Source organism: Pyrgilauda ruficollis, unplaced genomic scaffold (genome assembly GCF_017590135.1).
Source record: "Pyrgilauda ruficollis isolate IOZ18807 unplaced genomic scaffold, ASM1759013v1 scaffold8, whole genome shotgun sequence".
NCBI classification, from domain to species: domain Eukaryota; kingdom Metazoa; phylum Chordata; class Aves; order Passeriformes; family Passeridae; genus Pyrgilauda; species Pyrgilauda ruficollis.
Window position 1 is genome coordinate 12792552 of NW_024529932.1, and position 14728 is coordinate 12807279.

At 39.7% G+C, this 14728-nt stretch overlaps 1 protein-coding gene across 1 annotated transcript; it reads right to left on the minus strand.

The window, feature by feature from the left end:
• Positions 1-1850: 1850 nt before the first annotated feature.
• On the minus strand, positions 1851-14563 carry MED17 (mediator complex subunit 17). The gene is made up of 12 exons (XM_041487292.1): positions 14210-14563; positions 13771-13937; positions 13149-13368; positions 11660-11796; positions 11477-11561; positions 10194-10346; positions 9286-9416; positions 8031-8215; positions 7379-7516; positions 6308-6425; positions 4960-5119; positions 1851-2997 (listed from the first exon to the last, which is right to left on the minus strand). The coding sequence occupies exons 1-12, from the start codon at positions 14439-14441 to the stop codon at positions 2792-2794; spliced, it is 1932 nt and encodes a 643-aa protein (XP_041343226.1). The 5' UTR covers positions 14442-14563; the 3' UTR covers positions 1851-2791.
• Between the last annotated feature and the right edge of the window lie 165 nt (positions 14564-14728).

Genomic DNA, 14728 nt, shown 5'->3' on the forward strand with positions numbered 1-14728 from the left:
AGCTCTAAATCTTAGACTTTGAATGCATCTTACACTTTTAAGGCAAAAAGTATTAAAGCACTTTGAATGCAAAGGTATTAGGCTGAGCTGAATATACAGCAGATGCTCTGCCAGACTTAGAAAGTTCAAAAAGTGCAGCTTAAACATAAAACCACTATTATCTGCTAACATTGACCTGAACATTGCAATTGCCAGAGGAAGTCAGGAAACATATCCAGACACGAATGGCCATTCCAGTGCATTGCTGTGACTGCAGAGGTCACACACACATTTAAACCACAATGTTTGAGAGCTGGCAGCAAAGTAGGAAATGAACACTTAAAATTCTTCAGTTTAAAATGTACTACAACAGAAGTTTACAACTAGCACAGTTTTTCTACCTCTTTCAGCTTGGCTGAAGTCACTGCAACTTCAGGCACCCATCCTTGGCTATTAAACCTGGTGCCAACCTCACTTTTAGGCAGTAATATCCCATATGAATAGCGCGGACTCAAACAGTATTCAGAGAGAACATCCAGTACAGTTAACCTGTATGTAGCTTTCTTTATAGACAATTCCTCACCCAAAAATTTTACCCACAATTTAACATGCTTACTCTACACAGGTAACTAACGTTACTTGAAAAATACTGACATTTTCCTGAAAATGCTGTTTGTTACTGTGCATTACTGAGGTCCATATTTGAGGTACAGAATGTGAGGTTAAACTGTAGCTGTTTCTTGCTACTGTGGAGCATCTAAAGTCTTATGGAAGGTTGTTACAATAGAAATTCAGAAACAGCTGTTCTTACTGTACTTGTAAACTCCCTGGGGAACAGCAGCAAATTTAATATTTAGAGAATTCTAGATGATCAAAGGGATTAAGGGATTTTACTTTTAAACTTGAATTAAAGAGATGTCCAAGTTCACCAGATTGCTTTGGCAATCACTTGGAAAGGTCTTAATCATTCACTAATGTCATCATCTCATATTCAAAGATGCACTACCAAGTTTCAAGACTATCTCTCTTTTAGCTGTCTAATCAGTCTGTTTTCCATTAAAATTAGGAATCCCTGTGTATTCAACAACAAAACACAGACTCTCCAGGTCTCTAACAATTCTTTTTTTTTGATGTTGTTACTATTATTATTCTTTTTTCAGCTAGACCTAGAAGTCTTTACAAGTGTTTTCATGCTAACATGCAGAGTTTGCTGTTCTGCCACACAGGATGTGTCTTTCTTTTCAAGAGAGAAGTCCTGCAACCATGAGATTGTAATAGCTCCACAGTGATCTGATTACTTGGTAACTAAGAACTTACCTGATGAAAAGGCTATTGCTACATGCAGACCTGTCAATTTAGGTTAAGAACAATAAAGCAGAAAGACATGTTCAAGTTTCATAGACTCATCTTCTAATTATTAATAAGAGATTTGTTGTGTTGGCAGGAGCCAGAACAGCCTCATCTAGTCAGAGGCACGAACACATGCATCAGGCTGTTAGCCGAACTGTTCACCAAAGAACAACCCCCCCTCTGCCTGTAATCTCACAGTGTCTGCTGGCACAGCAATACAGGACCTGGCATCACAGGGGTCCAAGATCAAGAGACTTATTTTCAACGAGGGCTTTTAATTTTCATCAGTTGTCCTGGGTAACACATGAGCACCCGAAAGGAAAACCCTTTCTCTCTCTTAGTTCAGTCACACAGAAGCAAGTACTTCCAGGAACGGAAACAAGATTCTGCGTGCTGGCCAACACCAATGTAAGTACAAGAACTGCTTTGGATACCTGCTGAGCAGCAGCTTGCTGCTTATTTTCCTACAATTATTCTTTATACTTGAGAATACAACAAAATAACAACTGTCACCATGGAAGTGTGATGCTCAATTTGATCATGTTTATGTGCAAGAAGTTCATGTATATATACATAAATACAGACACCTCATAAGACAACATGGACATGAATATGAACCAGTTTACACAGACAAGTTGCAAAAAGACCCTTAGCACTTAAGTACCAAACAAAATGAAAGCTTTGTTGAACACCATACTGTAAGTTTCAAGAAGACTATAATTACAACCAAAACTATAAAAAACATGACTTTTTTATTTTGAAAGAACTCAAGAGAGCTGATATTTGGGAAGATATTATTTCCCTGGATGATAATCATGGAGAATGCAGGAAAAAGACCCAGATGCTCAAGTGTGGAGGTCTATTGCATGAGTTACCTCCTTCTATCCAGTCACTAAGACACAAGTCACCCACAAACTCAAACTGTCAGAACTTGCCAGCCAAGTAAGACCATCTCCTCTATATACTTGCAAAAAACAAGGTCAAAAAACAAGGAAAGCAGCTGACACGACACAGGCCATCAGAGGGGAAAGACTTTTGCCACAGGCAGTGACTTTGTAACTCTCATAAGTTAAACTGCCAAGGAAACATATTTCTCAAAAATAAAGGGGTCGCCCACAATCCCCATCAATGCACAAAAATTGCAACTCAAGAATGCTTCAACTCAAGGACTACCAAATTTAATTTTATAAACAAAAAATACATTAATTACTTATCTATATCACGCTGGACAGAGTAAATTTCAAAGATATAGATGAAAGGAACTTTTACAAAAAATTGTATGTATTTTATATGCCACCGAAAAAGGTTTTTTTACAAATATCAAAATGGTTATTTCTGTACAGGAAATAAATTTGATTTTGCTTTCTTGTATTGGCCCATAGCTCCCCTCTCCCTTTGCTGCACTGGCAGTTACCACTGCACAGAGACACTTCAAAGCACTCAGAGAGAGACTGATGCTTCACTAGCAAGGAGTTAGGGCAGCCATCAGGAGTTCCATTTTATACACAAAGTTACGCCCTTCCATTTTATTCCACTGCACTTCCTTGAACGGCCCCCGGAGATGATTCCACTTGCTGTCCTGCAGGACATCGCCCTTGGGGAGATCCTTGCACTGGCTCCGTGGAAACTGAACCATGACTTTGCTGCCGCTTTCCGGACCGTTACGGACTGTGGGGAAAGGAGATTTCAATGAGCATTTTTACACTGTAGGCACTCCTCATACTAAATATTCTTCCTTGTGTATTCTATACTTCTACTCAATTCCAAACATGCTGAAAGCAAACCAGGGAAATTCTCTTCCTTTCTTTTTAAAAGCTTTTTCTCTGGATTTTCTCTCTCATCTCCCACTTCTCTATGATTTTGTTGCTTTTGCACTGCAGGCTCTTGGTTAGATCAAGACAGAGAAACATTTAATAAACCCCAAAATGCACACCTTACAAATTCATTTCTTTTTCCTTGATGATGCCAGGAAGGGCAAAGGCTTCATTGCTCATTCTTTCTTTGGATGTATTCCCCGCTATTCTGTTGAAAAATGCATTGTTTCTAGTGGATTTATCTCAAATAGACAAGATCTAAGTCATTAGGCAGTTACTTTTAATCACAAAATTCTGTGAGATTAGTGGAGGGGTGCTGGTGCTTTGTTGGCTTGGATGGGTTTCTGCGTTTTCATGTTGGGGAGTGGTGTGCGTTGGCTTTTTAAATAAACAGAGAGGTACCACCTAGCTTTTCCCCCATCTGCCAGGCTAACCTTCTACAAAGAGATGACTATCAGGCTGATGGAACAGAATTTCTTTTTCATAAATTGATGCCAATTACTCCTCATCACCACATTCTCTATAGTATGTTTGGAGAATTCTTCTGAGAATACTTTTTTCCAACTCATCTTCCCAGTAATTGCAATGAGGCTGATCAGACTGTAGTTCCCCATGTTTTCCTTCTTAAATACAGGATGCAACATCTGCCTTCTTCCAGTCCTCAGGAGACCTTCCCGAGCCTGGCCTTTTAGCATCAAGAGTGGCCTTGCAGTGGCGTCAATCAACACCTTCAGCAGTCATGGATATATATCCCACCTGGTCCCATGAACTTGTATATGTCTAAGTCTGTTCAAATGTTCTCTAACCTGGTCTTCCACTACTGAGGCTGAATCTTTGCTCCAAAATTTCCCATGGGTCTCACAGATCCATTTCTGAAGGGCCAGTCTTAAGACCAAAGTAAAGAAGGTACTGAGTACCTTGGCCTCCTCCGTGTCCTGTGCCACCAGGTACTCTCTCTGTTTAACAGCAGTCCCACATTTTCCCTAATCTTTCCTTGGCTGCTGACATACCTTTTGAAGCTCTTCTTGCTGCCCTGTACATCCCTCACCAGATTGCTATCCTATCCTTAGCTTTCCTATCCTTACCAATGCATGCTTGGATCTCTATATCTCTCCCAGGACAACTACTTATAATCTCTTGGAGCTTCCTTCCTATGTCATGAGCTCAGCCACAGGCTCCCTGTTCATACACACAGGTCTTCTGTCACTTTTGTACAACTTCCTGAACATTAAGAATGACCATTCTTGAGCTTGACCATTGAAAGAGGTGACCCTTGAAGACAGTAATCAAACAGCACTCCTGGACTCCTCCTCTTTCCATCCCATAGGATCATATCCCATAGGATTCTTTCAAAAAGATCCTTAAAGAGACCAAAACTGTTCTCCCTGAGTTTGGAGTTGTGATCCTGTTGTTTACCTTGTTGCCTACTCTCAGGATCCTGACGGTTTCTGTAATATCTTTTTTTATGCTAATAATAATACATTAATTATATGTAATTACATATTATACAAACAAATATATAATATTTATCAAAACAATATTTTAAAATAATATATTAATATAATACATATGATAGAATAATAGAATACATATAATTTTCCATGGTAAATGTAAGAAATATTTTCAAGCCTGTGTAGATATAATCAGGTTTATATTAAGTGGCTTCCTGGGCAAGGTGTTGATCCTATTTAGATGTCAATTCCATACACAAAAGAGATAGTCTGTAGACTTTTAAAGTATGGTATCAATTTATAGCAAAATATTCTACAAACACTCTCAGAAAGATTTGACTTCTGTTTGCAAGAGGGAACACTACCTGAAATGGCATAGTCTCCATTTGGTGATGCTACAGTTATTGCTGAAGCATTGCCAATGCTCTCCACCGGCCCCAGACCAACGTGATTACTGAAACTCAGCACATGCCATCCCATAACCTTTGCAAGCTGCTGAACTGCATGCACTTGGTGCTGTGACATCTGAAACATAACAAGAGGTTTGTTTTCTGTTCAGTATTTGCAGACCATAGAAAGAATTGCTGATGTAGTTACTTATAGAAGTGACTAAGTTCTCTACTTTCAGAGGAACTTTTTTTATATGATGGTAGGGCTTCGTGTTATTTGAATTTAGACTAGCTCCTCCACAGAAGAGAGGATCACTCTATTATGCAGTTAAATGAATTTTTCATCAGTATGCACTTAGCCATTTTATTTAAATGCTGCTATCAATTTACAAAAATCTCTATTTATGTCTCAAAAAATTAGTTTGTAAACAATCCTGTCTTTCAATAGAAACAAAGACTTCTGCTGTAAAATATATAAAAATATGAGAAAATATTAGCAGAGAAAATATTAGCAGAGAAAATTCAGAAAAAAGTTGAGGTTCTCACATGCACGATTATCTCCATTAATGGTCAAGTCTAAGCACTGAGCTCTAACAGTTTAGGAGTTTAAATGCTACTGTTTTCCTGTATCATGACTTAACCCTTGTAACAAGGAAGTATCCAGCACCATTCAGCAGTTCTCTGTGAACAAGTCTGACAACACTTGAGCAAAAAGACATGACCTCAGCAGAATCTGTTTCAACTTGTTTTCTGTGTCATGGAGTTATAGAAAACTGCAACAGGCCAACCACTGTTATTAAAGACCTGTAATCTGACTATTTATAATGCATAGTGGGGAGATTGTTACTTCTGAATAAAATCAGCAGGTTGTTCTAAGCAATTAAGAAAACAGAGTTCATTCAAGTATCAGCTGATTTAGTAACAACAGATGCAAAGTGAGCATTAACAGACAACATTGAAATGACAGTAATTGTGGGTTCATTAAGAACTTAGCTACAGTAAGTTTCATATATAGAATACTTTATTGTCTGCTATGATTACCACTGACTTGTTTCTCCCATAATGAGCAGTATAAAGAAATGCATTTTAAATTGGAGGGAAAAATTATTATGGCTACTGACCCTAGTAAAAAATGGCATTATATTTTAGTAACAGCTGCTAAAGACTCTATACAAACATAGTGAAAATTCAGTCATCCAGCTTCCCTTCTCCACTACCTTAATTTGAACTTTTTAATATTTTCTACATAGATGAAAGTGAGATTTTAACTTCTTCTGTTTCCTGAACATCACGAGAAAGGGAAGAATAACATATGTGAGTCTACCTGAGATAGAAGGAAATCCTGCAGTTCTTGCTCTTGATGGGACAATGTAATAACTCTTCCATCTCTGTGCACAACTCTGATTTGTTCAACTCCAATGTTCAGCTGTAGTTGAATGGATCTTTAAAGACAAGATCCATATTTATTCAAAAAGCATTAAAACACTTAAGAAAACAGGAAACTAAGAACACAGAATCCCACCCAATCATTGACAAGAATTCCTAAGACAGACGGTGCAAATCCTACAGAATGGGACAGCAATTCCAAACATTCCAGTTCCATCTATCACCACAACAGCTGCCTCTATATGGCAGGTGACATATTCTGTGGCAGTCTCCCAGACCTGGCCTACCATTTGTTCAGGTCAGGAAAGCCTTGCAGCTCCCTGCCTGCCCTGTGCCCAAGTTTACCTCCAATTGTGCAGGGGAAAATGGTGTGTTCTATGCTACAGACAAAACTTGGCCAGCTTATGTACTCTGGAACCAAGACTGGAAATGCACCAATGACTGCAGGTTGCCCCACACTATGGTCACAGCCAGAGATCACTGCTCTAAAAAACCACTGTTGATGCATTAATGAATTCACTGCTGGTCAGTCTGCAGGCATTTCTTTCTGGAACATCACATCTTGTATTTCAGTAACAACATGCATAATTATTGCATGAACTACATGAGTTCCACATTTCAGTACGTATGCAACCAAGCTAGGACTGAGCATTGATTATCTTTCCATGACCAGACTGGAAGTTTAGAATCCAGCACCATCAAGTGATACTTTGTGTTCAGTCATCTCTAACCAAAATAAATCTCTCCCAAGTTTCCACTCCCAAATTTCTTCTTTGAAAGGAAACTGTATGAATTAAAAATGTACTAAATATCTTCATTAAAGGGTAAAGTGGGTGAAGTTTTCTTAAGGTGACTGTTCATCCCACAGTCAACTCAGAAAAACACACACAAATAAGGGACTCCTACTTGTCTGTCTGAAGAGAATCTAAACCTTTAAAGCAAAATGTGAATACATGCTGCCTTTGCTTCATGCTTCTACAACTAAAAGGACATGCATTCTCATACTTACTTGCATATCTGCTCATATCCTTGAGAAGTTATTAGAACTTTAACACTGGATTCATAAACATCATTGATATTGGACCAGTGAGCCTGAATCTGAGGATCCTCAATACGACTCGCCAGACTGTCAATGGTTCGAGCAGTTCTAGAAGATAAAGCCATATTCCACACACAATAATCCAGGCAGTTTGTGCTGTAATCTTGCTTACAGGAAGCAAGGAGGTTATTAGATTTAATGGAAACATGTGGAGCAAAATTCCATTTCAGCACTGTTTTGGTGCTAATGAAGTACACTTGTTTATTCTGTACATTTCTCATACATTCTGCAGCAGTATTGAACTGGTATTACTCAGTATCAGCTACTGCACTGCTAAAAATACTAAAAAGGTTTTATGCACTTTGAGATAAGTAGGGACAATTATCAGCAGCTTATGTTGCAACTGTCACAGAGATGTCAAAGAAATCTAGTATTTTTTCTTTTTACTAGCTGAATGTTGTTTTCTCATGTTTTTTCATAATTTTTGCTTCTTACTACTTACAAAAAAAGACTGTATTAACCATGAAGGAAACAGCAGCTAGTTTTAAGAACACCTAAAATAGATCAATTGTATTCTACCTAATGGTACACGTTATTGTAACAAGAGTATCTTGTGACCCACCTTCGTCTCAAAAATATATGCTTTGCCTGTTTTATGATCTTCTCCAGAAGTCCTTCATTCGACTGTAAAGAACTGATTTCGTTTTTATCAAAAGCTTGGGGCCCTGCAAGTCTCATTCTCTTATGGCCAAAAGGTGCACTAGCAGGATGTGGCATCACTGTCGAGCTCAGGGTTTGCTTGTGACACTGCAACAACCAACAGATGTTATAAAAGGAAGGGACCAAATAATGTATCTACAAGAAATAATATGTATCCAACAATACATTGCTTCACATCAGGTTTTTTGAGGGTACATACTTTCAAAAAATGCAACTTTTTAACTTTATCAACCTGACTGCACATTAAAGACAGTTCTTTGTAGTTTGCTTCCTCCATTTATGTGTCTTTCAAACTTTATAGAAAGTTAAATTAAAAAAAAAAAAAAGTGCTAGCTAACAAAAATTTGGTACCATGGCAGTAGTTCCAACTAATAAGTCTTCTTTATATACATCTATGGAGGCAGAAAGAATGGTCACTGACAGTCGCTTAAAAATAAACGAAGTATTTCAGACAAAAAAAAATTGAAGTACAAAAAGTTTTAGCAGTATGTCCAAAGTAAAAAAAATCCACAGGAAAGGTAGGCACTGAATGCCATGAAAGCTTCATGAATCCTAAATCAGTGTTTAAAATACTGGACTGTTCCACATGACTGCATGACTTGCAGAGCCATGCTCTAAGGAGGTGAACACTGTCTGGAACATGGTTTCAGTTCTACTTAGAGATACAAAACTGAGCTTCTTGCTTGAAGAGACACAACCTCAACCTCATTCCCCAGGTTCTGCTAGATTATTCAAGAATCTAAAATGCTGAAGCAGAGAAGTGGACATTCAAATAAACAAAGCTATTATGGCAATTGATTGTTCCTTCTTGAGGGTATGGCTGACCAGATGCTCACTGACAGTGCTTGGTAAGCACTATTAGACACAACAAAAAAAGGAAGAACTGATGAACTCTACTGGAAAAGCTTTGCATGGCTTTTCTGAAGTGAGCAGCCAGGTCTGAGGTTAAGTAAAGAACTAGCATGCCACGAAAGCATTAACTGGAACTCCCAAACCACCCACACCCATGGAAACCCAAGCAGCAGGCTGCCTTCCACAATGGATGGAGAAGGACTGGCCTCTAGTGGCACTCGGCTGTCATACCACTGCCACACACTGGGCAGAAGGCTGAACAAAAGCCCAAAAACTCTTCAGTACTTCAGCCATAGATGCAGTACCTCTCTGATAAGTTGATGCAAATTATGTTCGAGAACATAGAGGTGATCCTCTGGATTCTGTTTTTCAGAAGCAGCCTTTTGTGACTTTTTATCATTGGAGGAGTGACACAGAGAAATAGACAACTGCAAACCTGTACAAACAGATGGAAAAAAAAAGATTTTAAAAAGTGAGCACTGACAACTTTCAAGGCTGCTATTGGAGAACTGCTTTTCTTCATGTTTTATACTCAGTAGTTTAACAACAGGTATTCACTGTATCAGAGAAAAATCAAAAAATGATGATGGAAAGCACAGCACCAAAGGCAAGTAAAACTTGATATTCACTGAAGTGTTGACAAACAAACTCACCAGATGCATTTCACGTCAATTTCTATGACTCAATCCCACACAAAAAGAAGTCCCCAGGACCCCATTCCTTTCTCAAAGAAGGAGTGATTAACCATCACACACATTTTAAGCAATCCAGAAACATATTCTTTGATGACACAATCAGTTGTGCACCCCTTGTAAGAACAGAGGATTCACCACTGACTCTGAGCTACCTTTATGCTGTTTAATTATCCTCACTAAAGAGCATTTGCTTTTGTTCTTCGGAGGACCCATAAACTCAAGTCTTAAATTTCTTCTTACATGCAATCCAGGAGCAATGACTTATGCTCAGCTCCAAACTGCCACATGCACATGGCATTACAGCTGACAGTTTTAAGTACTGCTGACAAAAAACATAACCACAAAGGAAAACAGAGTACATCAGAAACTACTGTGCATTAGTTGAAATTACGTTTTTCAAAACCTTTGAAAATCAAGGAGTTTGTTTTTCCTTTTGTAAGGACCAAGCATTAAAAACGTGACATCAGTCAGTATTTAAGGAAATAATTGTAGGTTAAGCATCTTAAAAAGCAGCCTACCTGGGAAAGGCTGGGAGATTATCTGATTTTTCACTACAATGTGAGGAATCTGTGATTTAATTTGAACAGCTTCTCGTGACAGCTGGGCAAAAATTTCTTTACATAGAAGAACGTTCTGTGCAGTCTCCAACTTTGTCTGCCAGTGTGCTGAACCTGAAAAGTATAAATCGATGTTTGCAGGAGGGAAAGCAAAGAGAAGCCACCTTTTTGTTCAGATGCCAAATATTATGCAGTAGCCAGGTGTGATCACTAAGATAAAGCAGTCAGTGCCTTATACCCAAACTGAGTATTATCAGAATTTTATCTCAGTTAAGCAAGCACTTGAAGGTAAAACTGAAACTAATTTTGATTCAATTTTACATATATGTGTATTGTGAAGTGCAACACCCTTATGGAGCAGTGTATTACACTCCCAGGCCTTTTGAGAAGGCCTCTCTTTATGAACCTGTGCTCCTTAAGTTGCAGTTTACTTTCAATGATACTTCTGGCTTTATTAAATTCACTCTATGATGAACTACCTGATAATGTTCAGTGCATGTATGTGCTTTCACAGGGTTTACAGGCCCAAAATTCTTGGGAGATTCCAGAGTGAGTAAGCACACAAGCTGTACAATGTACCCCCAATACCGTATGAAACACCTCATAGTACAGCACTCTGTCCATGGTCAGGACAGCACCAACATCTACATCAGACAACTGCAAAATAAAATCCTGCCAGTTTATTTCTAACTTTACAGAGTAAAGGATGGGTTTTTTATCCAAAAGTTTACAACTTCACATACTGGCACATATTAAATGAATCAATATACTATCTGCCAGGTGAGCTGTTGGTAATTAACACACAGACCACCAGCAGAGTTTCAGATCCAGATAAAACATATCAGCAACAGACACAAATGATGTATTTTGGGCATAGTTAAGAGTGAACAATCACTAGTTCAGCTGAATTAATGGGATGTAACTGACTGAAACACAACACCTTGGCTTGATTTCAGTTATGGGCTCAAACTTTTCATGTCTAACAAAAGGAGCTCCAGAATACACAAAATACAACCACAGTAATTTTGTTTCAGAACTGAATAAACACATATTAAAAACTGAAGGAGCATGCTTCAAAAGCATGATTTCCAAAGCCCAAGCAGCACCCAAACAGAAAATTTCAGTTTAAACAAGGGAAGTCTTATTCACTCTTCTTCCCAGCTATATGCTGAAATTTTAAAACAAGCCTCATATCCAAACTCATTCCTTGAGAATATATTTATAAAACAACATATAAGCTGTACCTGGTTTTGATTTTGGCAAGGGTCTTTTGAAGAGATTGACTGTCCCGAGGTCACCAATGTCTGGTGCTTGTTTTTGAATAGAAACCTAGGCAAGAGAGAACAGTATTTAATGTTTGTTCTCTGTTGCAAGCACACAAATCTGAAACAGAAGTCCACTAAATTATTCAGGTTTCTCTGACAAACCTTGATGTATGCTGATCCCTCTAAATCACTTGGAATTTGAACATCCAAAGGACAGTAATCCTCAGGTATCTTTTTATCCAGGTCAATGTCAGTGTTCTTTATTACCTCAAATGTGCCATGATGAAGAAAAAGGGAGCCTGAATAAAGAAGGACAAATACATACACATTAAATATTAAGCACCTTCTGCCAATAAAAAAGCTCGTATTTCTGTTTTGGAAGAATATGTAATTCTGAGTCTCCAAATCTTCAGAGCTGCACTTGACTCATATTTCCTAATGACTTCTTAAAAAAACCCAGGTAAATTAGGAAGCTCGTGCCACTGTATCAGCATGTCAGTCCTCCACTGTGCAATATGTAATATTTTACAGTAAGTTAACACAGAGTATTCAATAATTATGGGAGAAAGCCCAGAATTTTTTGAAATTGAGTCATTAGGTGCAAGGAAGGAAAAAAAAAAGATATTTGGTAAAAAAAAAAAAGACAAAAAGTAAATGTGTGAAGTTTTGCAAGCAGGTAGTTAAAGTAAGATACCCTTCTTGATTTAAAGGAATTCTGATGATGTTTGCCTAGAGATCTTAAAACTATGACCATGTTCTGACTGTAAAAGATGACTCTATAGCCAGTCATTTAGGGACTGATAAAAGCAGATACCCACATCTGTCCTAGCTGCACACCTTTTTCCTTCAGGGCACAATTCACCTAGCCCAGGGTAAATCATCTAAAAATGATACATAGCCTGGGGTACATCTGCAGCTTTTTCATGGACAAGTCTCAATTTGTCCTTCCCCTCCCTCACCAATGACAACAGGAACCCAACACATCCGTTCCTCATGCCTGCTTTGTACCTACATCCCAAGTTCTGTGTGATTCTGTATTCACTTTGTCACCCCATAACAGTCCCCAGAACCTGGGCTGCTCACCCCTTTTTAAATGTAATCCATGAATTAAGGCATATTCTCAGCATAATTTCTCAGCTGTAGGAATAACAGGTACAATAATCTACCTTCAACATCACTCTTTAGCCACATGGTTCAGTTTTACCTGGTGTAAATTCTAGGGAGCAGGGAGTTAGACATCATAAGCCTTTTGGGTCCCTTCTAACTTGAGATGATCTAGGATTTTCTGATCATTGATTTAAAAAAAAAGGTAACCAACTCTTCACCTTTTTTTTAATGCTTTACACACCACACGTAGATAAAAGCCAAGGATTTACAAAGTCTGCATGTCAGCTGATCAACTACATTCAAATGCAGTATTGTTTTTGTGAACAAATTCTTCATAAAATACTACAGTTGGCCTTCAAAATAACTTTCTGGATTGAAGATGCCAAAGTATTTTCCTTGATACTAAAACAAGAGTTGTCCCTTTATAAACCTATCTCATAAATAAATTCACATTGAAACTAAGAGAGATTCCATCTCTTTTTCCAGTTACAGAAAGACAATTTCATAAAATATCCCTTCTTGTGAAAAAGATCCTACTGTTTACCTGCACTTCTGTAGCTCAGATCACCAAGAATTTTATCTCCCACTTTTCTCAGCTTCCAGTGTTGTCTCAGTCTTAGCAGTTCAGAGTTGAAGTCTCTTTGTCGCTTATTTTCCTGATTTTCAGCAACTGATTTGGATAATCTTTCTGCACCTTTCAACAGGATCTGAGCTGCTCCAGCTAATGACTTCTTTTTTGAAATCAGCTGTAGAAACTGAGGATTCTAGTACCAAAAACAACAAGACACTTGCACTTTAATTCACAAATTATTATTATTATTATTAACGAATAATTTAAATTAATATTTATTTATTATTAGTGGAAACTAACTGACAGTGACTGACACATTGCTTTTGCTGGATGACCAGTAATTTATTTAGAATTACTTTCATACCACCATTATGTGATTGGAAGCAGCATTTTGACTTAGAGCTTCAGCAAAGAGGCTTCTGAAATTGGCCTCAACTCCCATTTCCAGCCTCACTCTGACCCTCAAAGCACTGCACTAGCACATCAAAAGGAACATTTTGACAAATTTTGTACAGATCACATGTGAAAAAAAAATCCACTGGAATAAAATCATTAGCATCAAGCCACACAAAGTCCTCAACTAGGTACAACATACTTGTTTTGGAGGAAGGGGATCCTGCCCGACTGGATCTAGAGTCATGAACTTTTTATCCTTCACAATGCTAAGGACGTCATACAGCACACACATCTCAGTCAAGGCACTTCTTAAGTTGTTCCTCACTGAATCCCAAGGCCAGAGGGATGGCTGGAACTTTACCAACCCTAAAACGAAAACAAAGGAAAGAAAAACAAAGGGCTTTACAAAGGTACGGTGTAAGGCTCATTTTTGAAACACAGAGAGATCACAGCAGCACGACATCCAATCTGCTGTTGTCCTTTCCCTCTCCAATTTACCGGGGCTGGGTCACGAACACTGTGACCATTCCCTGGGGAAGGCAGGCCAGGCCCAGCCACCCGCGGAGCCGCAGGCACAGCGCGGCGGGCCTCCAGCAGCTGCACCCCGGCGGAGGGCTCGGGCCGGCGGCCCTTCTCACCTTCCTCATCCTCCGTCTCGCCCGCCTCGGCCCAGGGCCGGCCCGCAGAGCCCGGCTCGTCCTCCTCGGAGCCGGAGCCCTGGCTGAAGTCGATGCGCTGCGCCAGGCGCGCCAGGTTCTGGGACATGGAGAGCGGCTGGAGGTAGGTCTCGCTGCCATCCAGCCCCACCTCCTGCACCTGCTTCTCGCACGCCGACTCGATGCTGATGCGCACGGCCGGCACGCCCGCCATCTTGGAGCGACCCCCGCCCGCACGCGGCAGGGGGCGGGCCCGGGAGGGGGCGGGGCCAGCGCCGGGCGGGCTCGGCCATTTCCGGAGACGCTCGCAAGGGAGCGGGAGCAGTGCCGGACGGGCTCGGCCATTTCCGGAGAGAGCTCGGAAGGAGGCGGGGCCAGCGCCGAGTGGGCTCGGCTGCCTCCGGCGGCACCCGCGAGGGGCGGGGCCAGCGCAGTGAGGGGACGGTGCCGAGCGCAGAAGCTCGGAGGTGCTGCCATTTTTTGTAGGGCCTTATTTTTCAC